Source organism: Miniopterus natalensis, chromosome 1 (assembly GCF_054644295.1).
Source record: "Miniopterus natalensis isolate mMinNat1 chromosome 1, mMinNat1.hap1, whole genome shotgun sequence".
Taxonomy (NCBI): Eukaryota; Metazoa; Chordata; class Mammalia; order Chiroptera; family Miniopteridae; genus Miniopterus; species Miniopterus natalensis.
Genome location: NC_142081.1, coordinates 54,035,230 through 54,057,786, shown reverse-complemented (window position 1 = coordinate 54,057,786; position 22,557 = coordinate 54,035,230). Strand labels below are relative to the sequence as shown.

General features: G+C 42.5%; 1 protein-coding gene across 2 annotated transcripts; it reads left to right on the top strand.

Moving 5' to 3' along the window:
• Positions 1-6,156: 6,156 nt before the first annotated feature.
• On the top strand, positions 6,157-17,978 carry DUT (deoxyuridine triphosphatase). 2 transcript variants are annotated; one of them, XM_016211127.2, is made up of 7 exons: positions 6,157-6,216; positions 7,247-7,382; positions 9,336-9,427; positions 11,437-11,481; positions 16,801-16,875; positions 17,026-17,096; positions 17,494-17,978. In XM_016211127.2, the coding sequence occupies exons 1-7, from the start codon at positions 6,192-6,194 to the stop codon at positions 17,548-17,550; spliced, it is 501 nt and encodes a 166-aa protein (XP_016066613.2). In that variant the 5' UTR covers positions 6,157-6,191; the 3' UTR covers positions 17,551-17,978. The 2 variants fall into 2 exon arrangements, with proteins under 2 accessions (XP_016066613.2, XP_087677772.1); XM_087821646.1 differs by lacking the exon at positions 6,157-6,216 and having other exon boundaries at positions 6,902-7,382.
• Positions 17,979-22,557: the final 4,579 nt, after the last annotated feature.

Genomic DNA, 22,557 nt, shown 5'->3' with positions numbered 1-22,557 from the left:
CTCCTGCACACCTTTGACTGGGGATCGAACCCACAACCCGGGAATGTGCCCTGATCGGGAATAGAACCTCGATCTCCTGGATCCTAGGTCAATGCTCAACCTCTGAGTCACACCCAGCCAGGCTAGTTTAGTGTTAAATTGAGCTATAGATGCTCCCTAGGGGAACACAAGGCATTCCAACAGGCATGCCGATGGTATTATGGACCAAAGATTTTAAAAGAATGAATTTCCAAATAGTCAACATACGTATGTACTTTTTACTGAAATTGAGCTGCCTGTATACTAGTTCTCCTTTCCCACCTCCCTTGTTTCCAAAGGTAGGCACACATCACACATGCACACACACTATCACACACACACACCAGTTTTACTCTGGTGCTTTGTCCATGGTGTAAAAAATGGATATATTCTGGACTTGAAACAAAGAACTTCTAAATTTTGGTACCAGAACCCAAAGTACTACATTTCCTTGGCTTACAGATATTTCTAGTAAAAAAGAAGTGTGGCATGATGAATGAGGTATTTTGGCCTGTTTTGGAACATTCTGAATTCAGATCCAGTACAGCTGTGCAGTTGTGGAGAATTATGATTACTTTCCATTAATGTTCCCACCTCTTCCATTCCTGAATGACTGTCAAAGAATTTCATTCCCCTGGGGAAGAATTCACAAGTTTCATTCGAACTGACAAAAACTGAGATCATTCACCTAGCGGGGAGCCTCTCCTTAGGAAGTGTGAGCAAAAAGATAACGCCCCCAGGTGGAGACGTGAGATGCAGAAGGTAAGCAAAGAAAGTGATAAAAGTCTGTGTTTCAGTCCTTTAAATGGAGACAAAAAGTAGTGATGATGATAGTGCTTATTGAGATTCAAAAAAAAAAAGACACTTAAAAAACTAGACAGTCATATGTACGCCAAAGGAAGAGTTAACAGAGGAAAACCTTCTAAGGTCCTTGTATTATGTAGGAGAAAGGTGATAATTTTGTTTTAGATTTTAGACCCTGATGAATTAAGAATGCATGTTTTAATTTATCTAAAACAACAGAATTAGAGAGTAAACCTTTTAAATTAGTATAGGAGAAAGTGAAATAATAAAATAATTAAAATAAAATTTAAAGAAGGCAAGAACGAGGGAAAAAACAAAACAAAAACAATAGAGAACATCTGGAAAAAACAAAGAGACAACGAAACACAGAACATCTGAAATGAACCGAAGTTAAGCTGGTTTAAGTCCATCATGGAGCTTACATGCTAGTGGAGAAAACATGCATCTGAGAAGTGAAATAAGCAAACATGTAATTTCAGTATAGGCTATGAAGGGAAATCAAACAGGGTAAAGCATTAGGAGGAGGCTTGTTTTTTAGATAAGGGAAGACCTGAGAGAAAGAGAGAGAAGCAGCAAGACTCCCAGACCTTTTATCTCGAGCAGGAAGAAAGGTTGAGAGGGGAAGAGAAGCCTGGACGGAGGCTGCGAGGAGGGAGGCAGCCAGCGAGGTGGAAGAGGCCTGTGGCCAGGGAGGACCTGTTCCAACAAGGAGGGCCTGAGCGGCTGTGAAACTAAGAATACCTGGTTAACTGACTACACACACCTTCCCCAGGCTTGGGGAACGCAGCCAAGAGCAGGCTCAGCATCGGAGTCAGCACAGCCTCAACAGGGCACATAAACCGACAGAGCGGAGCGGCTAAGTACGCAGGCTCCGGGGCCTGACCAGCTGAAGCTGAACCCTGGCTCTAAGGACAGAAAAAAACAATCCTCTCTGTGCTCCAGTTTCCCATCCGTAAAACGGGGATACAACAGCACTTGTTTCTTCCAATTGTGATTAAATGAGTTAGTATCTATAAAACAGAATAAACCTGGCGTAAAGTTAGCACCATGCAAGTCTTTGTTAAAAAGAGAGAGAAAAATCCCTATACGGCACAGTTCTCCCTTATCGGAGGGGGAGGCGTTCCAAGACCCCCAGTGGACACTTACAGTAAACCACAGAGAGTCTGAACCCTACATATGATGTTTTTTTCCCATACATATATGCCTATAATAAAATTTGATTTATAAATTAGGGGCAATAAGAGATAAACATATAATAGAACAAATAGAGTGTAATAAAATCATGTGAATGTGGTCTCTCTCTCTCAATATCTTACTGTACTGTGCTCACCCTTCTTGTGATGGATGCACTGGTGGATCATTCCATAAGCAAGGTGCTGCCGTGCTTTCTGACTGTGCTGCCAGAACAGGCAGATGATTTTTGGTTTTGAGAGCATGTGGGTCCTTTGCTATACACGATGCCTGGCTTTATCACATGCCCTGTACCGCGGCCAGGGTGAACCTGTCCCTCCATGTTTTATGCCGATGCCTCCTTTGCACTTTTATGAATGGAGGTTCCATGGGGTATCTTCTTCCAGAGTCTGGTTTCATCACAATTGAAAACTGGCTCTGGGTAGTATCCTTTCCTCTTCAACATCTTCGACTCTGCTGGAAATACGGCAGCAGCTTCCTCATCGGCAGATGCAGCCTCTCCAGTAATGTTTGTATTTTTCAGTCCAAGCCTGAATCTATGAAACCATCCCTTACTTTGCAGCAAATGGCTCGGTGTCACTCGTTTCAGGGGGTCCCTCGCTGACGTTTGCCTGCAGGCTCAGTGCTTTCTGCTGCGACACGCTGCTGTCAACTGGAACACATTTTCTGTTCATGTCTTCTACCCACAAATTTAATGCCTTTTCCATCTTAACTAAGCACTTATCACACACTGTGGCTGTAATTTTTTCAGTCTGAGGTGCAACAGTGAAATTAGCATGAGTTTCTTCTTACTTCTTCACAATTTCATGGATAGCAGATTCATTCTTACTGTTAGGTCTTAGCAACCTCAGCAAACGATTTATTTTCACTCCTTAGCAAGCTGAAAACTTTCACCTTTTCAATTAAAGGAAGCACTTTATAGCTCTTCTTTGGCATATCTGTACTCTTGGGCTTTGGGGCCATCAGTACGTAAAAGATTACTTGAACACAAGCACTGAGATACCACGACAGTCTATCTGATAACCAAGATGACTAAGCGACGTCCAGGCCAGGAGCGCATAGAGCATGGACACACTGGACAAAGAAACGATTCAAGACGGGGCAGGACGGCGCCCCACAGAGCAAGATCTCATCACACGACTCAGAATGGCTCGTAATTGTTTACCTCTGGAATTTTCCATTTATTTTCAGACCATGGTTGACAAGAGTAACTGACACTGCTGAAAGCTAAATCACAGTTAAGGCAGGACTACCGAAACGGCAGAGGCGGAACAACAACTTTGGTTGTAATGACTTGCACTTGCAACAGGTTTAGGTTGGCATTAGACTTATGTAACTGAATTAATCAACTAGACTGATGGGATAGTTGAATTAAGCAGCATGACTGAGAGGATAAATATATTCTGATAAAGAAATAGCATGAAATAACCTGTGATTGGGACATGTTTAGTTCTTTATTGTAGCATTGTTGTTTGTCACAAGAAATGTACCATTAAATACTTACTGGTTCAGAACTCTAACCTTGTTACTCCTTTCCAGTTGGATTATGCCCTTTTCTCTTTTCAGTTTAAAATAATCTCAGAAGAAAAGTGACAATAATAAGTAAGCACTTTCTGTATCCACATTAACAGAAGAAATAGCTGTATACTTTCTTGCTGCTAGGTATTGTAAGGAGCCAAACAAATAATTTTTGTGTAAAACATTGAAGTAGGTGCTTTGAAGGATTCATAAAACTTTATGACTCCTACTAATGTGAAAGATAAAATTATATACATGAGACAATTACACAATTAGAGTATATGGCTAATGAATGATATAGTGTTCTAAGAGATAAGATAATGCAGAGTTCACTACTGGCTGTAAGGACTTTTCATGAATGAAGTGTGATTTTTATCTGGGCCTGGGTAGTTACAATCGTTACATTTTAAGATATGCGAGGACTCAAATGATTTCTCTCCTGTGAACTTCTTTAGAAAAATACTAGAGAAAGTACTGCAACAAAATGGGGATGTAAAACTAAGAGAAAGATACTACGTTCATAAAACCAGGGCTCTAATACAAAAGAGGGGCAAGTCCCAGAAAGTCTCAGGATGACAGGTATTCGGCAGGACTAGAGTAGAGGGTCACTTGCACACATTGGAGCAACAGAATAAAGTAAGGGAAAGGAAATGGAACTGATAAGAGGATTTGATGTGTTTTAGTGTTTCATTTGCTGTGATAGATGTTTAAGGTATTGGATCTACTGGAGTATTTGATAAAAACAAGCAAGAGATGAATGAAAAACACTACCATCAAGGAAGACAAATAGAAAAACAAGGCAATTTTTAACTTGAGGGGCACAGGTGAAAAAATATAATCACGTCACATTTATTTGTCTCAGTAATGAATGATACTTACATAGTCACAATAAAGTAAATACAGTGGTACCTCGGTTTTCGAATGTCTCCGTTGACAGAACATTTCGGTTTACAAACACCGTAAACCGGGAAGCCAATGCTTCGGTTTTCGAACATGCCTTGGAAGTTGAACGCGCCATGTGGCTTCCGCTAAGGGGAAGATCCTGAGGCCCAGCTGTCGACTGATGATCCCTCGGTGGGTTTTTGAATGTTTCAGAACTCAAACAGACTTCTGGAATGGATTACATTCGAAAACCAAGGGACCACTGTACTAGCTATTGGAAGAATGGCGTGGAGAAGGGGGTAATAGACTGAATCTCAATAACCTTAATTCATAAGATAATTTCTATGCCATTAAAAAAAATAGCAACATACAATTTAGAAATAGGTAGGTAAATTCCAGTAGAGTGCCCCCAAAGTTGGAAGTATTGCCTCTGAGGAGTGAAATTGTGCGAGGGGGTTGGACAGGGATGGCTGTTTTTCATTGTAGGCCTCGTAAAAGCATTATATGGAAAAAATACTTTGATTAAAAATTAAAGGACTAAACAGAAAAATCAAGACTTCAAGAAGTGATCATATTATACAGGAGCCCAATGGAATAGGCAATAGACATCTCTATCAATCATTCACATAACAAATATTTATCAAGCACCATTTCAGTCAGGCACTAAGCTAGACCCCAGAAATACAATGGTGAATGAAGACATGTGTGGTCCTAGCACTCATAAAGCGTATGCCTACTAGAGCAAAAAGTAAACAAGAAAACAAATACATAAAAGAAGTACAGGTTGCAGTAATAAGTGGTGTGATTAGAAAAAAACAGAAACAAAAAACCCCACACTCATTGCTGTGAATGGTGGTGCGGAGACAGGGCAGCTACCCCAGTTAAGTTTGTCAGGGAAGGCCTTTCTGAGACAATCTGAGACTTGAAACACATGAAGCTCAGACCAAGGAGGGATGTGTATAGATTCCCAAGCGGGAAAGTCTGGTGGGTCTAAAAACTGTTCAAAAGCCACGTGGCCAGACCACCACCAGAGGGGAGCGGGATGAAGGCTCCAGATGAGGTTGAGGCAGCGGCCCAGATCATGTTGCTATAGGTATAAATTTGGGCAGTCCGCAGGGTATAGGTAATACTTAAAGCCATGGGAAGAGAGAGCAAACAGTCTAACCCATAACCTCATCCAGGGGAATTCCAACATTTAGGAGCCTGAAAAGGTGGGGCCTGCCTGCAAGGAAAGGCACAGCAAGGAAATCTTAACGCTTCCCCAACAATGCTCTAACATTTCGGTCATCTTTCTAAAACTGCACCCCCCCCACCCCCCCACCCCCGGTCCGCTACTATAATTTTGTATTTGTTTTGACAATTGACAAAGTGCATTACAATTTGGTATTGAGATTTCTGCGTCGGTTCCGGAGATAACTGGAGGTATCCGTATCCATGAAAAATAAGTTTACTATTATATAGAGGGTGATTTGCCCATCCCCACTGTAAGTTCTATACCAGCGTGTCCCAGGTCTGTTTGAGTAACAGTCACGTGGGGGGGGCAGGGCTGAGGGGGGTCACCCGAGGCAGCGCTAGGGTTTCAACTGAGCCGTTGCAATTTTCCTTGAGATCCTGCCCCTGCCCCCCTTCAGGACAATACACCTGCACGCTGGGCGCCTAGGGAAGCAGAGCGCGCGGCCGCCCGCAGCCCCGGCGCGGCACCGAGCGCAGCGCGCTCCCCCGGGATGTGATGCGGCTCCGGGCCTTCTGCGGCCGCGGGAGTTCGTACCTGGGCAGGTATGGCCGCGGGCGGCGCCGCCCCAGGTGAGTCAGCAGCGGGGCAGCACCCAGGCAACGGGCCTCGAGGCTAGTTTCAGAAAAAAGGGGGCCAGAAAAAAAGTACGAGAATAGAAGGAGGGAGGCACAGACACCCGGAGGCGGCGGCGGGATCTCGGGCACGGCGAGCGCGGCGTCCCCGGAGGCGCGGGCCCTCGCCCGGCGGGGGACGGCGCCGCACCGCCTCCCTGGACCGCGGCGGGTACTGCTTCCGAGGTCACCGTCGGAGGCCCGTCGCCAGCGAGCGGACCCGGCTGCAGAAGCGGAGCAGCCAACCAGCGCCCGCAGCTGGCGCCGATGCCTCCCTTCCGCCCTCGCCCCGGGCTCGGCTACAGTTTCCCGACGTCGCTGCTCCGCTCAGCGTTTAACGGCGCCCGCGGCGCACCGCCGAGCGCAGAGGTGGCGGGACTGCGCCCCGTCCCCCCGGGGGCGTCCTGGCTGCTCTCGGGCGCGCGCAGCCTGAGACAGAGATGTCGCGGCGCCAGTAATGTCGGGGCCAGGCTTCCTCAGGCGCGGGGAGGATGGGGGCCCCGCGGGTTTTCCGCGCGCCCGCCCGCGGGCCTGGGAGGGAGCCGCGGGGAGGTCGGGCCCGGGGCAGCCCCGCGGCCGTACTTGGCGCAGTGCCGGGGAGGGCGCACAGCCGCCGCTGCGCGGGAACGAGTCCATTTAGGTGACCCCTGGGGTTGGAATGGTTTTCTTTTGTGTGCGGGGGAGGCCTCCGAAGCCCCCTTGCTTTAGACGCGTGCGCTAAGTTTGGAAAGTTGAAAAATGCTCAATAGTTTCCGATCCCAAATTGGCTTTGGGAGAAGGGTCTCCGGCCACAAATTTGAATCGCTCTCCCCCGCTCTCAGCCAAATTGTCGGCTCGCCTAGGAAGAGGGGCGGGGCGGGGCGGGGCTGGCGGGAAATGCAAAATTTGAGCGCGGTGCAGGGGCCGGGGCTCATTTTGCGCGCTCTTCTTCCCCCTGCGCCCACCTCGGCCCGCGTTCTGCTCCGCTCGGCCATGCCCTGCTCCGAAGAGTTTGCCGTCTCCCCCAGCAAGCGGCCCCGGCCCGCGGAGGAGGGCGGCCTGCGGCTCCGCTTCGTGCGGCTCTCGGAGCACGCCACCCCCCCCACCAAGGGGTCGGCGCTGGCCGCGGGCTACGACCTGTACAGGTGAGTCTCGGCGACGCCGCGCCCCCGAGGAGCGCGCCCGCCCCCTGCCCCCGCCATCCCTGCCCCACGCGGAGACGGCCAGTTCCCGAATTTCAGAGCTTTCTGTTACGTTAGCAAGGGCATCCAAGCCCTCTGCTGCTATAAGTTTAAATTTTAAAGTAAAAGATTACAGAGGCAAACGTTTTTTGCATATATATATGGTTTCCGACTTTTTTATGTTGAAAATTTTAGCTTTCCTCTTCAGCATGAATTCAACAGGGATTTGGGAAAGAGTGTAGAATAGTAAGTAAATATTCACAAATGCCCTCTGAGGCGTTGTTTTGCAACATTTATTGCACCCTCCCCAAGCAGAGATGTCTAAGGCCCATCTTGGCCTTCAAGGCCTGAGCGTGACGCTGTGCCCAATAGAAAGAAAAGCCAGGGTGGAGCCTAGGTGCTTAGTATGAAAATACCTAAGCAGGGTTCATGAAGGCTGCTTTTGTTTAAAGAGTTAATATTTAAGTTTGCCCCAAGACTGGAAATTTCATAAAGGGGTTGAATATGAATCAGGGATGTTAGTAATACTACCACGTTTTCATTTGTATTCTTTTTTACCTATGCTAAAAACTTTTCTATAATATTTTTTAAATCCTCACAACATTGTGAACAGGTGAGTGGAACGTTTTACAGGTGAGGAGATTTGTAAGGTGCTGAATTGATAGCCCAAAGGCTTGAACGTAATAGAATTTTTGTCCCTGAATTTATTGCCCGCCCCCGCCCTCCCCCACACTGCTTAGGACCATTAAGGTAAGTGAAAAGTGATATTGGAAGTAGGGGTGTCCGAGCCTTAGGATATATTTTAAAGCATTCCAGGTAATTCTAATGTGAGAACTACTGGTTTAAGTCGTAAGTAAGTACAGGAGAAAGGAGTGTGTGATGATAGGAAGGGAGAAAAGAAAAGTGAGGTAGACTGTTGTAGCTGAAAGGGATATAGTTTAATCCCTTAATTTTCATGAATAAAAATAGTTTGACAACATGTAGTCTAACTATACCGTGTCTGAGCACTGTTCTGAGTCTAAGGAGAGACTTTGACTTAAGGTACTTTGAGCATCCTCATATACTGAAATAGACATGGAAATAACATCTCTTTAATAAATTAGTGGTTAACTATTTGAAGGGTGCAGATTCGTTGAAGGAAGTAAAAATACACTAATGCTTTACCAGTCTTAATGAAACTCATTACTGAAGTAGACATGGAAATAACATCTCTTTAATAAATCAGTGGTTAACTATTTGAAGAGTGCAAATTTCGTTGAAGGAAGTAAAAATACACTAATGCTTTACCAGTCTTAATGAAAGTCATCAAAGTAACTTCCAGTTCTGCTTATCTTTAAATTTCTATCAAGCAGGTGGCTACAGTAATAACAGTAGCAGCATCTGCTGGGTGGACCTTAGAGATCAGTTCCTCAGCAGTGTGCACCTCCAGGGCTGGTCACAGTGATCAGCTCTCCCCCTCTAGCCAGTGAAGATCCTGGCCACAGTTGGGCATGCTTGCGAAACCACCAAGCCCAGCAGAGCAGATGCAACCCAGCTCTGCCCCCTATGTGGTCCACCCATTTCCGCCTTTCCTTCTGCATGGTTTTCATAATCATAATCCCTTAGAGGATTGTTGTGAGAATAACATGAGTTATGAAAAACAGAACTGTGCCTGGGCGATAGTAAGGGCTTAGTAAATGTTAACTGTTACAGTCCTCTCTCGGTTCTCTATCTTCCTCTTCATACCATGTTAGTGAAGCATATACCTTCTAAAAGTCCCGTCTTTTCTGCCTCTCCTGTTAAATAATTACCTGAATTCCCCAACCAAATTTTGTTTAGGGGAGAATACATTTATATATTGTCGCCTCTTAAACCATAAAAATTCACAGAGAATTACTATATCTAAATACCAGTTATTTTCTTCTAATTCCTTCCTAGTGCCTATGATTACACAGTACCACCTATGGAGAAAACCCTTGTGAAAACTGACATTCAGATAGCCCTTCCTTCTGGGTGCTATGGAAGAGTGGGTAAGTGATTTAAGATTTGTCATGCTCTTTGTGATACGTCCCTTCATCTTCGTTTTATCTGGGGTATAAATGAGGGAAGGAGTATTTCTTGGCCTGTGTCCTAAAATAAGGAAGTGCCCCCTGTGATGGCAAATGCAGCCATTTGAAAATTTCATTTACTGTTATACTTTGGAGATACTGCGGTTTCCATTTCAAACCACTACAATGAAGCAAATATCACAATAAAGCAAGTCACATGATTTCTTTTGGCTTTCCAGGTCATATAAAAGTTAATGTTTACAGTATATTGTAGTCTGTTAAGTGTGCAACAGCTTTATGTCTAAAAAAATATACATACCTTAATTTAAAAATACTTTTTTGCTTTAAAAAAAATGCTAACTATCATCTAAGCCTTCAGCAACTTGTAATCTTTTTGCTGGTCGAGGGTCTTTAATTTGTAAAAAACATAGTATCTTCAAAGCACAATAAATGAGGCGCAATAAAACAAGGTGTGCCTCTATCTCTGCTATTTTTCCGATTCCTTACTTGCGCTTTTAGAGGCTCACATTGGCCCAAGAGGTTCTCACTGTGAGAACAACTAAAAATATAGGTGATTTTTAACTGGCACTTTTTCCAGTGTTAGCACCAACTCCCCCATCAGAAATCAGATTGCATATAAAGTCAAGATTTTTGTGGAGATGGTGATGAGGATGGCTAATACTTTTATGTAAGAAAATAGAGACAAGCTTAGGATAATGGCCCATGGCATTTTACATGAGAGAGAAACTTCTAACTCCTGTTGGTGGCACAGTATATCAGGCCACTTAGCCTTTTCGCCTTTGGGGTTTCCCCCTCGGGGTGTGTTAGGGTGAGGGATATTCTTTAGTGAGGGAAACACCTCACAGAGGGAGGAGCTAGGACTAAATGGAGTGCAAGCTCACAGGTTTGACTTCCCTGGAGTGATTCAGTTGTCACTGGAGAGTTTAAAACTTCTTTGCAGGAGCATAATTACTTTCTGGTGACCCACCCTCTCCTCTCCAGGGTTGGGGTGGGAGGTGATAGCAAGATTACCGCTATCTTATTAGCCATGAGAACTGCTAATACTTCAGCCTTTAAAGGAAAATTATGAGCTCTCTTTATCTCTTTTTTGGCAGCTTTGACCACATTTTTAGTGTATTTGGTGGAGGTTGGTGGGGTGGGGGATCAGGAGATGAAGTGAAATAAAAATAAAGGCCAGAGGGGGCAGCATTTATTGACAAAGCTTCCTGATTTAAATGATTCTGGAATAAAATACTGGAAGTTAGGATAATTAATGGTAGGCTTGAGGTCAAGGTAGCAAGTAATAAGGTATAAAATTAGCTTTTTATTTTTCATTTTAAGAATAAAAGGCATAGGAATAAAAAGCATAGCAACTTGAGTTTTCTAAGGTTTAGTTTTTGGCATTTTGCTTAACTGATAATAAGCCTTTTACTCTGGTTTATTTATTACATATAGACATGACTTTTGGCATCTGTGTCATGAATCGGAGTCCCAAGTTCCAGGCTAAGTTCTGCTACTCTTTGGTTAGGCTTATGCCCCCCCCCCCCCCCCTTCCCATCTACATTGCAACATGTTCAGAACTCCCATCTTAAAGCAAAAGTCCTTTTCCTCAGTTCCATGTTCTTGCCAGCTACAGTCCTCCCCTTGTGGCCAGGCTTCTTCATAGAGTTGTCTGGGGTTGTCCCCACTTGCTCACCTCAGTTCATTCCAGCAGTCCATGGCTACGACACCCTAGTCCTCAATAGACTGAACTTGTGTGGGACTGGCTTAAGTTGGCTTCGACTTAAACCTCGTCAGTCTTGTCTAAACTATTATTTTCTGCTTTTGTCATACAGTATAAGTATGCTCTTTAATTCAGAACCACCTGCTAAAGTTAAGGTGAAGATATCAGTGATGGGAAATAAGAGTAATAACATGCTTAAATTGTGTCAGTTATATCTGGTAATTGCCCTTCCCTTTAAAATAACCAATTTCTCCTCTTTGTTTTTTAGCTCCACGTTCTGGCTTGGCTGCAAAACACTTCATAGATGTAGGAGGTATTATATTTACATTTTTATTCTGAAAATATTTCCAAGTATTTACTTTGCATTTGCTTAAGAGGAATATATAAATAATCAAATATAAAATTGTACTTTTATCTTCAACAAAAGGAAATGGTTTCATTGTGTCTTTTAGAAATTTCTATCTGATTAAGACAATTATGATACAGTTTCAAATGCTGTTTGAGTGTGTTTAATTTTTAAATGACTATTATTTGAAATGCATGTTATTTTACTACTATGCTAACTAGACACTATCTGACAGGTGGGATTTCGGCCTTGGTTTTACTGATAATCTGCATTTAGTCCAAAAATGACTCCATGCATAGAAGAAAGTTTGTTATTATAAGAGAAGGAAAAGCTTTTATGTCATTTAAGCAAAGGGTTCTAGAAAATGCAGGTTTGTCTTGTAAGATTTTTCTTATCTCCTTAAGAGAGGTATCCATGTTTGGCAAAAGAAAGAGAGAGTCTTTCCCTGAAGTGAGGAGAGAAGACCCTGTGCTTTCCTGTCTCAGTTCCTTGCTGAGCAAGTCCTTCGTGGCTCCTACTTCCTTATAACAAAGCCTTACTCGTGCCTCCTAAAGCCTGCAACTTCCTCCTCAGGCCCCTTTCATGAGGGAGCCCTAGGCTCCTCTGCTAGCCACCCTTGCAAGATCTCTAACTGCTCCTTCCTGTATGGAAATTCTCACCTTCCTGATATGCCTCCCTTTTGCTTGGATCTCCTCATTATTGGGGTACATACCCCACTGACAGGGTTCTCATGTCCTGACCCTTCTTTAGCCCCATTAGCAGTAGTGAGTGCTCCACTAAGAAGATGCCTTGGCCCTTGGATAAGTAGATATGCTAGATTCTGCCTCCCACCATTTTTACATAGCTGCTTTTTTTTTTTTTTTTTTTTTTTTTAAATATATCTTTATTGATTTCATAGAGAGGAAAGGAGAGGGATAGAGAGATAGAAACATCAATGATGAGAGAGTCATTGATCGGCTGCCCCCTGCATGCCCCCGACTGGGGATCGAGCCCGCAACCCACACATGTGTCCTCATTGGGAATCGAACCCTGATCACCTAGATCCTGGGTCGATGCTCAACCGCTGAGCCACGCCCGGCCAGGCCATAGCTGCTTTTGACAGATGAGAAAACTGACTCAAAGAAGAGCCCAAGTTGGCACATTAAAAACTGGAATCTTGCCCAGCCAGCATGGCTCAGCCGTTGAGCATTGACCTATGATCCAGGAGATCTGCTGTTTGATTCCAGTTTGGGGCACATGCCTGGGTTGCGGGCTTGATCCCCAGTGTGGGACGTGCAGGAGGCAACCGATCAATGACTCTCTCATCACTGATGTTTTTCTATCTCTCCTCCCCTCTCCCTTCCTCTCCCCCCCTCCATTCCTCTCTCTGGAATCAGTAAAGACATATTTAAAAAACAAAACAAAAAACCCTGAAATCTCAATCCATGTGATTCCAATCCCCTTGTTCTTTTCACCACAATTAAATGCTGTGGATCACCCTGCCCCATCTACCACCAGCCATACTCTGTCCTGAGTTAGCTCTTTGTCACATGCACTGCATGAGCAAGCATGGGATGAGGCCTGTCCTTGGGCTATCTCCTGCCTGCCCCTCAATCTCCCCAAAGTGTCACTAGGTGGTGCTATGGGGCAAGACAGGAGCTCAGTTTGACACAACAGGGATGGACTGCCCACTCAGGTTGAGGATTGCCTGGGCTCAGTTATGTATACTTTTAAAAAATACTTTTACAAGGTCAAATATGGTAACCTAGGAGTGTAACTTAGGGATGTAAAAAATTGTATATTTTTTAAAAAGAAATTTCAAAGGGTTAGGAAAGGAACATGGGCTTTGGAGTAACACTAATGAAAATTAGTGTGCCCACCTGTGAAGGGATGGAGGCTTAAATGATAATGTATGTAAAGCATCCGATACTATTTGGTACATATTACATCCTGGAAGTTATATTTCCTGTGCCCTAGGGACTTCACAGATTTTTTTCCTTTTAATGTGGAAACTGTGTTACTAATTTTTGCTCTATTGAAAACAACCCTCTAAAAAAAACCCATGTAAAGGAAATGGAAAGTTAGTTTGCCTGGTGGTTGGTTTGGTATAATTTATAAGATCACATTGTGGTGTGTTTTGGGATGCAGAGTATCTTAAAAATGTCTTTTAGGCACAAGTTTATCATAGTTGGCCACAGCTTTTATTTCAGAGGAGGGATGTTGTTAGGAATCCCAGCTGTAAGTGAGGGTCAAAGGGAACAGTTGAGTATACAGGGTTCTGTTCAGAATTCACATCTGGTAGGTGTGGATAGTTTTCACAAAAGGTTTCCAACAAATGACATGCCAAAGTCTTGACACAGTAAAACGTTGCCTGAAGTCAGTTAATCACTCTGCCAGTTCCAATGCATGCTTTTTCCAGTGATAACTTCAAAATACTTGCTGCTTTCTCATGAAGAGAAATATCCCTGATGTGATTTATGTCCCTTACGTGGGTTTTTCTTGAAGGTCAAATTGCCTTTGAGCAATAAATGAACTTGGAACTATTGGATTTTTTTTATACTTTTGGTATTCATGCTAAGAAAAATTTAATTGAGAGCCTTTTTCCCCTGCCATACATTTTAATCGACTTCGAACAACTTCATTTCTTTCAGTTAGTTGAAGGCTTTCCATGCCTGTGTGCCGAGCATAGAATCTTGGTAGGTCACCTGGCATTGCGGAATTCAAAGCACCCGCCATTTGAGTTTGATAGAACCACTTGACAGATAGATAGCAAAGGCCTTTGCACAAAGGGAGTGTTTTTGTGCTGTAGAAGATAGCATAAACTAAAAACAATAAATATTTACAAGTCGTATGCAAAAGGGTTAACTACCCAAAAGGATAAGAAGACAATACCGTAGAATATAGAGGACAGGCAAGTGTGCAGGTGTCATCTGAGGAGGCCAGTCCGTCTTCGTTAGTCACCCGGGACATGGAGCACCGCCAGGGGCCCCTTTCCTCACGCGTCACACTGGCTGGACTTCAGAAGGTTGCTACCGTCTGGTCCTGCAAGGAGCTTGGAAACGGGCCTCCTTAGATATCCTTGGAGGAAGTTTGAAGTGCCACACCTTCTTTGCAAACTGTCCGTAACATTTAAAATGCACACACCCTTTGACCCGGGAAGGCGCTCTTTGGAAACCTGGGTGAGGCCAGAAAGCACCAGCGCGCAAGGACGCGCGGGCAGGGCCCTGCGGGCAGGGCTCTGCGCGCCGGCGGAACTGCCAAGGCCGCCTGCACGTGCTGCAAGCTGGGCTGCTGTATTTCTGCGTCTTGGATTTATTTATTTTTTATTTTTTTTATTTATTTATTTTTAAATATATCTTTATTGATTTCAGAGAGAGGAAAGGAGAGGGAGAGAGAGAGATAGAAACATCAATGATGAGAGAGCCATTGATCAAGCCCGCAACCCGGGCATGTGCCCTGACCGGGAACCGAACCCCGATCGCCTGGATCCCAGGTTGACGCTCAACCGCTGAGCCACGCCCGGCCAGGCTGCGTCTTGGATTTAAAAAGTGATGAAGATTTATATATATTAATCTCAAAGGATGTCTACGATACGCGAAGTGGAAAAAAAGAAAGCAGTATGTAAAATACTATATTACTGTAGCATCGGCTACCGAGAGGTGGGGAGCATTAGCTTTCACGTTACATGCATCTGTACTCTTTGGGTGCTGTGAACGTGTTCTAGTGAAATAGGAGCAGAAGAATCCGGGAGACAGGTCGCACTGTCTGTATCTAACACATTCTAGTAGGTGAGGCCTAGTCTGTGCTCCAAGCTGCGCAGCACAGGATCCCATGGCTTTCTGTGGTCATCTGTTCTGGCATGGATAACATGCCCTCCTGAGGGTGTTATATCAGTTATTTCAATAAATATTAAGGACGAATTTAACGGTTAACTGGCAATTGGGAAAGAAACCGGGCTTCAGTATTCTTTGACTTGGTCATTGCTGTACAAGTCGAAAGGAAGACTTTTAAGAAGTACTTAAAATTCAGTTTCACTGATTTTTAGTAATTCATTCATAAGGCACAGGGGTTCATTTAAACTTCTGCTAAGATCCATTGTTTTCCTATAGGAGAAAATTGAAAGGAAATGCTTACCTTTATTCTAAAAATTTTTTTAGTTGACCTTTAAGTAATGAGTCCTGTCAACCAGCATTGATACCCATGGAGCTAAGTTCCTGATTACTTTATTTCCTTTTTTTTCTTTGATAAGAGGGTTTTTTTGTTTTGTTTTTTGTTTTTGTTTTGTTTTTTAGGAGGTAGGTGTTAATAGGAAGACATTACATGGAGCTACTTTGAATTAGGCTCACATGAATTCTATCCAGCATGGACTGCTCGTTGGTAGGGGATTTCTTTTAGGGTAATGAAAATGTTCTAAAATTGATTGTGGTGGTGGTTGTAAACTCTGAATACACTAAAAATCATTGAATTGTGAATTAAGTCTCAATATTTAAAAAAGGAAATGAGAAGGCCTGGTACAACCTATATTATCTATGCTTGTGTTTATGGAAACATTTTAAATTCTTGGTGCAAAGATAAAGGCTAACAAGTCTGGTAAATGTACTTCTCTGGGCCAAAGCTGGGCCCTGCCTTACATTTCTCTCTTGCCCTTATGTTTGTAACCTCAAGCAGGTACTAATTACACAGGATTGGTGTGCTCATTGTTAACCTTATATGCTAATGTGTTCTGAGAGATCATTATCTAAGGAAAGATGATGAACTGAAGGGTTCGGCTCCGTTTTTGTTATAAAAATAAAATGTTCTGATATTTGCTAGACTGCTGCTTAACAGTGTCAGCGTTGACTGATTCCACTGCAAATCTTCAGGCTTTTTGACATTTTTATTTACAACTCTATTGTATTTCATTGTGGGTATTAGTGAGAAGCTGCTACCAGGAAAAGCCTTTAAAGCCCAAATCATAATTGTCTCCTAGTCTTTTTTGGCAGGTGTGCAGCAGATAGACAGCAGGTTTGGAGAGAGTGATTCAGGACTACCTGTCTGAGATGCTGAGTGTCGCTTCCAGGTTAGAGTAGGAAACCGTCACCATTTGGAAGGGTAGCTGGTGGAAAATAAGGACTGCCTTCTTCTAAATTCTTATTTGCATATTGCTAATATTTCTTAGTCTTCAGGCTTTACATAGTACCAGAGCAAAGTTCACTTACTCAGCTGTATAAAAATCTCAGAGCCACGTAAGAGTGATTTTGAGGTGATTATACACTCATAGTGTTTTGGTAGCATAAAACAAGCTAACATTATTTTTCTTTGCTCCAGCTGGTGTCATAGATGAAGATTATAGAGGAAATGTTGGTGTTGTGCTGTTTAATTTTGGCAAAGAAAAGTTTGAAGGTACGTTAAATACACAGTCACATAGATACAGGGAATTTCCTGAGTCACGTGGCTAAATAACACCCTAATTCTCATTGTACAGTGCAGGATATAGAGAATGTGTTAATAAAAGATCAGTACCAAACTGTTTTGTTTTTTTTCTCTTTGAAGTAAAAAAAGGGGACCGAATTGCACAGCTCATTTGTGAACGGATTTTTTATCCAGAAATAGAGGAAGTTCAAGTAAGTATCATAAAAACTGAATAGGGAATGGTGTAACGTCTTCAGTGAAGGAAAATTAAAATTGTGAGGATTTAATATGCTATTTGTAACTAAATAGCATATGTTACTAGTCCCATTTTTAAGCAAAATTAAAATCTTAGTTTTAGAATTTCTTGAAATGACTTTCATAGCTATCATAAAGCATTACATTGGATAATAAATCATTTATACTGTGAAATTCTATTTGCTTAGCTTTTTTGAAAATTATTGAATATTTAAGTTTATGGAGCTTTTTAAAAATTTAGTTTTTTGTAATCTTTTTTAAAAAGATGGTATAGCAAGAATGAAAGACTTAGTAATGAGCTGGGGATAACTGAGAACATCTGAAATTCACTCTCACTGCCTTTTATCTTTCCAGGTTTTGGATGACACTGAAAGGGGCTCAGGAGGTTTTGGTTCCACTGGAAAGAATTAAAATTTATGCCAAGAACAGAAAATGAGAAAACATTTTTTTACTGAAAAATAGAGTTTTTGTTTAGTGTTTTACATTTCTGTGAACTTTCCAGCTTTAGCTTCTTAAATATTTGGTTGTCTAATGATATTTGGTGCTCTGTGGAGGTCATGGAGAACTTTACTTTTTTGTGTTTTTTTGCATTTGATGGTTGTATAAGTCTTCATGGTAGCTTAGTACAGTGAGCTTTTTTCAGTCAAATGTACATCAGTCACAAGTCCCCCTAGAACTGTATTACTTAAACTTAATTCACTAAATGCTGCTCCTTCAACTTATTTTTCAGCTTGCTCTATAAATCACAAGCAAAGCCTTTTAGTCAATAAATTTGAATTCTTTCACTCATACAAATTAGTGTATAAACTGGACTAAAAGATAATAAAAAGTTAAAGTTGTTCCTTGTTCTTGTTTCTGGTCTAAAAATTATATATAGAGAGAGAGAGTCTATAAACTTTTTAATCTTAAGGTTTCTTTGTGAGGGGGGAAGAAAAGAATCTTCAGTTTGTTTTTGTTTGTTTAATTTCCTTTTGTTAGACTACAGGTTGACGGAGTAGAATATGTTTGTGAAAGGAAATATAACTTGAGATTTCCAATTGGTTTGTTCCTCTGAATTTTGCTCCATCAAGGAAATTGTATGAGTTGTCGTTAGTATGTGGGGTTTTCCTCGCTGCAGTAGCAATGATAGGCTGTGTCCGAGAAAATACGCAGTTTAATCAGGGTTAGATATAATGCTGCATGCTTCATCCACTGGGTACTTTTGTTTAAATATGTTTAAGCAGCGTTTTACTGCAGATAGGGGGCTGTTTCTGTGGATTAGTTTGATTAACATCTGCAGCCTCCTAGGTGTGCTTCCCTGTGCTGTATTTCCGAGACCCCTTTGCACCAGGGCTCGGTCAGGTACACTAGTGTGGGACTCACAGCTCATTGTGCTCATGCATGTGGGTCCCGCAGCAGGGTGTGCTGGAGCTGGCAGCTCTCTTGGCCGCCCAGGTCCTAGACCCACAGACTAGTTTGTTTCTTCTGCCCTCTCAGTGATTCTCTAAGCCATTTAATACCCTGTAATGCAGTGGTTTCCATCTCTGGGCCACAGTTCGTTAGTGAGTCATGAAATGAACACTGTGGGTCATAACTAGCATTTTAAAAAATGGAATAGAAACAGCAGAGGACAACACTTGTCAGGTGGGTAAATACTGAGCAGATTGTTTGAATTACATATTTGCGTGTGTATGTGTGTTTGTGTACACACTGGGTCACGCTATAAATTATTTTTGCTAAACTAGCCAGAGTAGATTCTGTTCACTGAACCCTGACCATACATAGTAACAGTTGAGTAAGAACAAATAGTATGATCAAGAAGTGGTCTTAACTTACACTGTTATTGTTAGTTACCACTTACTGAAGTCCCCCCTATATTTAGCACTTACAAACTTTCCCTTAGCATACCTGTGGGAGAATAGATAAAACACTCTTTTTATAGATGACAAAAATAGGGTCCAAGGGCCCTGGTTGGTGTGACTCGGAGCGTCATCTCATGCACCAAAAGGTGGTGGGTTTAATTCCCAGTCAGGGCACATACCTAGATTCTAGGTTCCATTCCTGGTCAGGACACATAGGAGAGGCAGTTGATTGATGTGTCTCTCACATTACTGCCTCTCCCTCTCTCCAAAATCAGTTTTAAAAAAATAGTCACAGAGGTATTTAGTAACTTGTTTAACATGTCAGCTAATGACCACTATTAATATTTGCGCCCTGTGTTTCAAAGCCCATGTTCTTTGTGCTTCAGCGTTTCAAGTGGTAGAATATAGAACAGAAGAGATGGTTAATGAAAGTCCTTATCTGGTTCATACCTGGAATATTTTTCCATCTGGACACCATACTGAAAGGAAGACGCTCAGATCTGCAGCTACTCAGAGAGACTTAGAACCATATCCATGGGGGATAGAGGAAAGGCCTGGCTGGCTGATTGGAGAAGTGTGTGTGCTGTGCATGGGAGGGATGGGGGGTGGGGGAGGTTGCAGGAGAAGGTCCCTGGGATATGAAAGATGTTCTTAGCTCTTAAATACTCATAAGAGGAATTAAGCTTGTTAGATTTAAACTACAGATGTTTGTGAGAGAACAGAAAATGTTTATTGGTCTCTGTCCCCGGTTCCTGACACAGCTCCTAAAACCCTTGTAATTTCCTAAATAATAAAAACACTAGGAATACCTCTGGTTTTCCTATTGGTCTTTGACCTCTGTTCCTGACAAAGAGCTCCTGAAACCCTTGTGGTTTCGTGAGTGATAGATGTGTCTGTGGTTCTCATGATGTGGCTGGGTGGGCTCCTTGATGGCTCCTGGATGAGGGCTAGTCACCAGAAAGACCATGAATAGAAGCCTAGGATTTTCAGCCCCCCTCCTTCCCCTCCCCTATTCCCTTGAGAAGGGAGAAGGCCTGAAAATGGAGCTAATGATCAGTGATGCCTCTGTGATGGAGCTTCCATAAGATCCCCAAACTTTGAGGTTCAAAGAACTTGGAAGTTGGTGAACATATATATAGAGGTGCTGGGAGAGTGGTGTGCCCAGATGGCATGGGAGCTCCGTTCCCCTTCCCACATTCCTTGCCCCATGTTTCTCTTCCATCTGCACTTTCACCTGTGTCCTTTATCATGTCTGTTAGTAACTGAACATAAGTGTTTCCCCACTTGTGTGAGCTGCTCTAGGAAATTAAACCCAAGGAGGGTGGGTCTTTGGAGCCTCGAATCTAGGCAGTTGGTCAGAAGCACAGGCAATACGACCTGGGCCTGCGACTGGCTTCTGAAGTGGGGGGGGGGGGGGAGTGGAGAGGGTGGCATTCTTCCAAGACTGAGCCCTTACCCTGTGGGATCTGACACTATCTTCAGGCAGACAGTATCAGAATTAAATTATAGGACACCCACCTGTTGTGACAGAATTGCTTGGTATAGGAGAAAGCCTCCACACATCTGGTGATCAGAAGTGAAATGTATGTGAGTAGTAAAGGCCACTCACAGGAAGAAAAGACAGCAGAGAACTGGATTTTAACAGGCTAGTGTCTTCCCAGGCAGAAACCAGGCAATTTTGCTCATCCTTGACATTTGTCTCACTAATGATACCCACTGTTTGCTCCTATCCTTGGTTCTGTACACATCAGAAAGAGAAACCATCAGGGTGACTCCTATAGACTAACCTGCTCCATCAGTTCCCTTACCTCAGTGGCTACCTGCAGTGGGAGCCACAAACTGGCACCTCCCCAGTTGGCCTAGGTGGATGGGGACCCCAGCCCAGAGCACTTTCTCTTCACAGTTCTTCCTGCCACATGATCATCTTAACCCCACCTGGCAGGAGATATCAAATGATTATTTCCTCAAATTCATCTTCCATCTCATCGATGGAAGAATGGTGAGAGGCTGGAGGGCTAAGATACACAGGCACCGGGAGTTTTATGAAGTGAGTATTTCAGAGTTGGAATTACGGGGCCTCAGGAATACGTAATTACATGAGTATTGAGTCCAAGTTGTCACAGGACAATCTCAGCAGGGCTTCTACCCCAATCCTCTTGCTCTGACTTCCCAAGTCACCCCAGGTCCTGTCTCATTTGCCCTTCTCTTCCCTGGCATCTTTAACTCCAGCAGTGGCCCATGTTAGGACAGTACTGATCGTTTGCATTTACCCCCCCCCCCCAGCTTCCTTTCCCTCCTGCTCACCGCTACTGCATACCCATAAGGTAATGGCGACAGACTGTCAAGAACTGCGACACAGAGAAGGAGAGGAATCATGTGGGCCCAAGTTTAGTAACAGTGGTAGTGTTTATAGATTGAGAGAGCATCCCTGTTTACAGAGAAAGCTTGACACACCCACCCTAAGAGGCATATAATCATTTAGTAAAGACAATGTGATTGACCTTCAATCAGGCATTTAAAGCCATTTTCACATATGCTCGCCAGTGTAAAATATACTATTTTATGTAACTGACCTGATCCTTTCAGCTGAGAAATCCCCTCTAGTATTGTAGCATCATCCTAAGAAGACAGGTGAGGTGGGAAGGAATTACTTCTCAAAAGTGAAAATGAAATACCTTTTGCAGAAAGACATCTCCATTTGGAGATGGATTAGGTACACAGTGTTTTGACATTGCTCTTTTTCTTACTGAAAAGAAAATGAGAAAAAAAGAAAAATATAAAACTGAAATTTTTGTTGAGAGGATCTCAAGTATATGAAGTAAAAAATGAAGTATATTAAAAATGATTTTCCCTTATCAGCAAGTAAACATGGTTAAGTTGGGAGAATTTTAAAAGATCCAAGTAGTCTAAAGAAAATGTCAATTTATGAAAGTGAGATTATAGAGAAAATTTAAGATTTTATTAACAAGTTATTGAATTTTGTCTTGGTTTGTATCTAATTTTTAGAAACGAATAAAGAAAACTGTCTAGTTTTAAATTTTTTAAATAAAAAATTATGTCTAATTTTTAAAAATTAGGTTTTACAAATGAATAAACCCCTGGGAGACTAAATACTAAAATAATAATTATCTGCTGTTGGGGATGCTGGTAAATTTTTTTTTGCATTATTTATATTTTAACATTTTTTAACATGAAAGCTGTATTACTTGGCTTAAAATGCTTAGATTTTTATAATAAAATTTTTTGTTTAATTTTGATCACATTTCCTATTTTAATGAATATTTTAATATTGAAAATACATGGGGAAATTATATCTATAAATTACAAATTTTGAAGAAAAATATACAAGTTGGTATAATTGAAAAACACTAGCTTTGGATGTTTTAGACCCAAGTTTAAGTTTTGCTCTTTGGCTAACTAAAAGATCTGAACAATTTAAAAGGCGAACAAATTCTCAGTTTTCTTACCATAAAATAAGAGAGTGAGTGCATCAGATAATCTTCAGTGTCTTCCTGCCCTCCTGTTTTGTGAATTGGACACCAGACTTTATGGCTGTGGCAAACTACTGCCACCTGGT

Coding starts and splice junctions, on each gene's coding strand:
- DUT (XM_087821646.1), top strand. CDS start 6,997: ATGCTCAATAGTTTCCGATCCCAAATTGGCTTTGGGAGAAGGGTCTCC. Junction 11,482..16,800: donor ACACTTCATAGATGTAGGAG/GTATTATATTTA, acceptor TCTTTGCTCCAG/CTGGTGTCATAGATGAAGAT. Junction 16,876..17,025: donor TGGCAAAGAAAAGTTTGAAG/GTACGTTAAATA, acceptor TTCTCTTTGAAG/TAAAAAAAGGGGACCGAATT.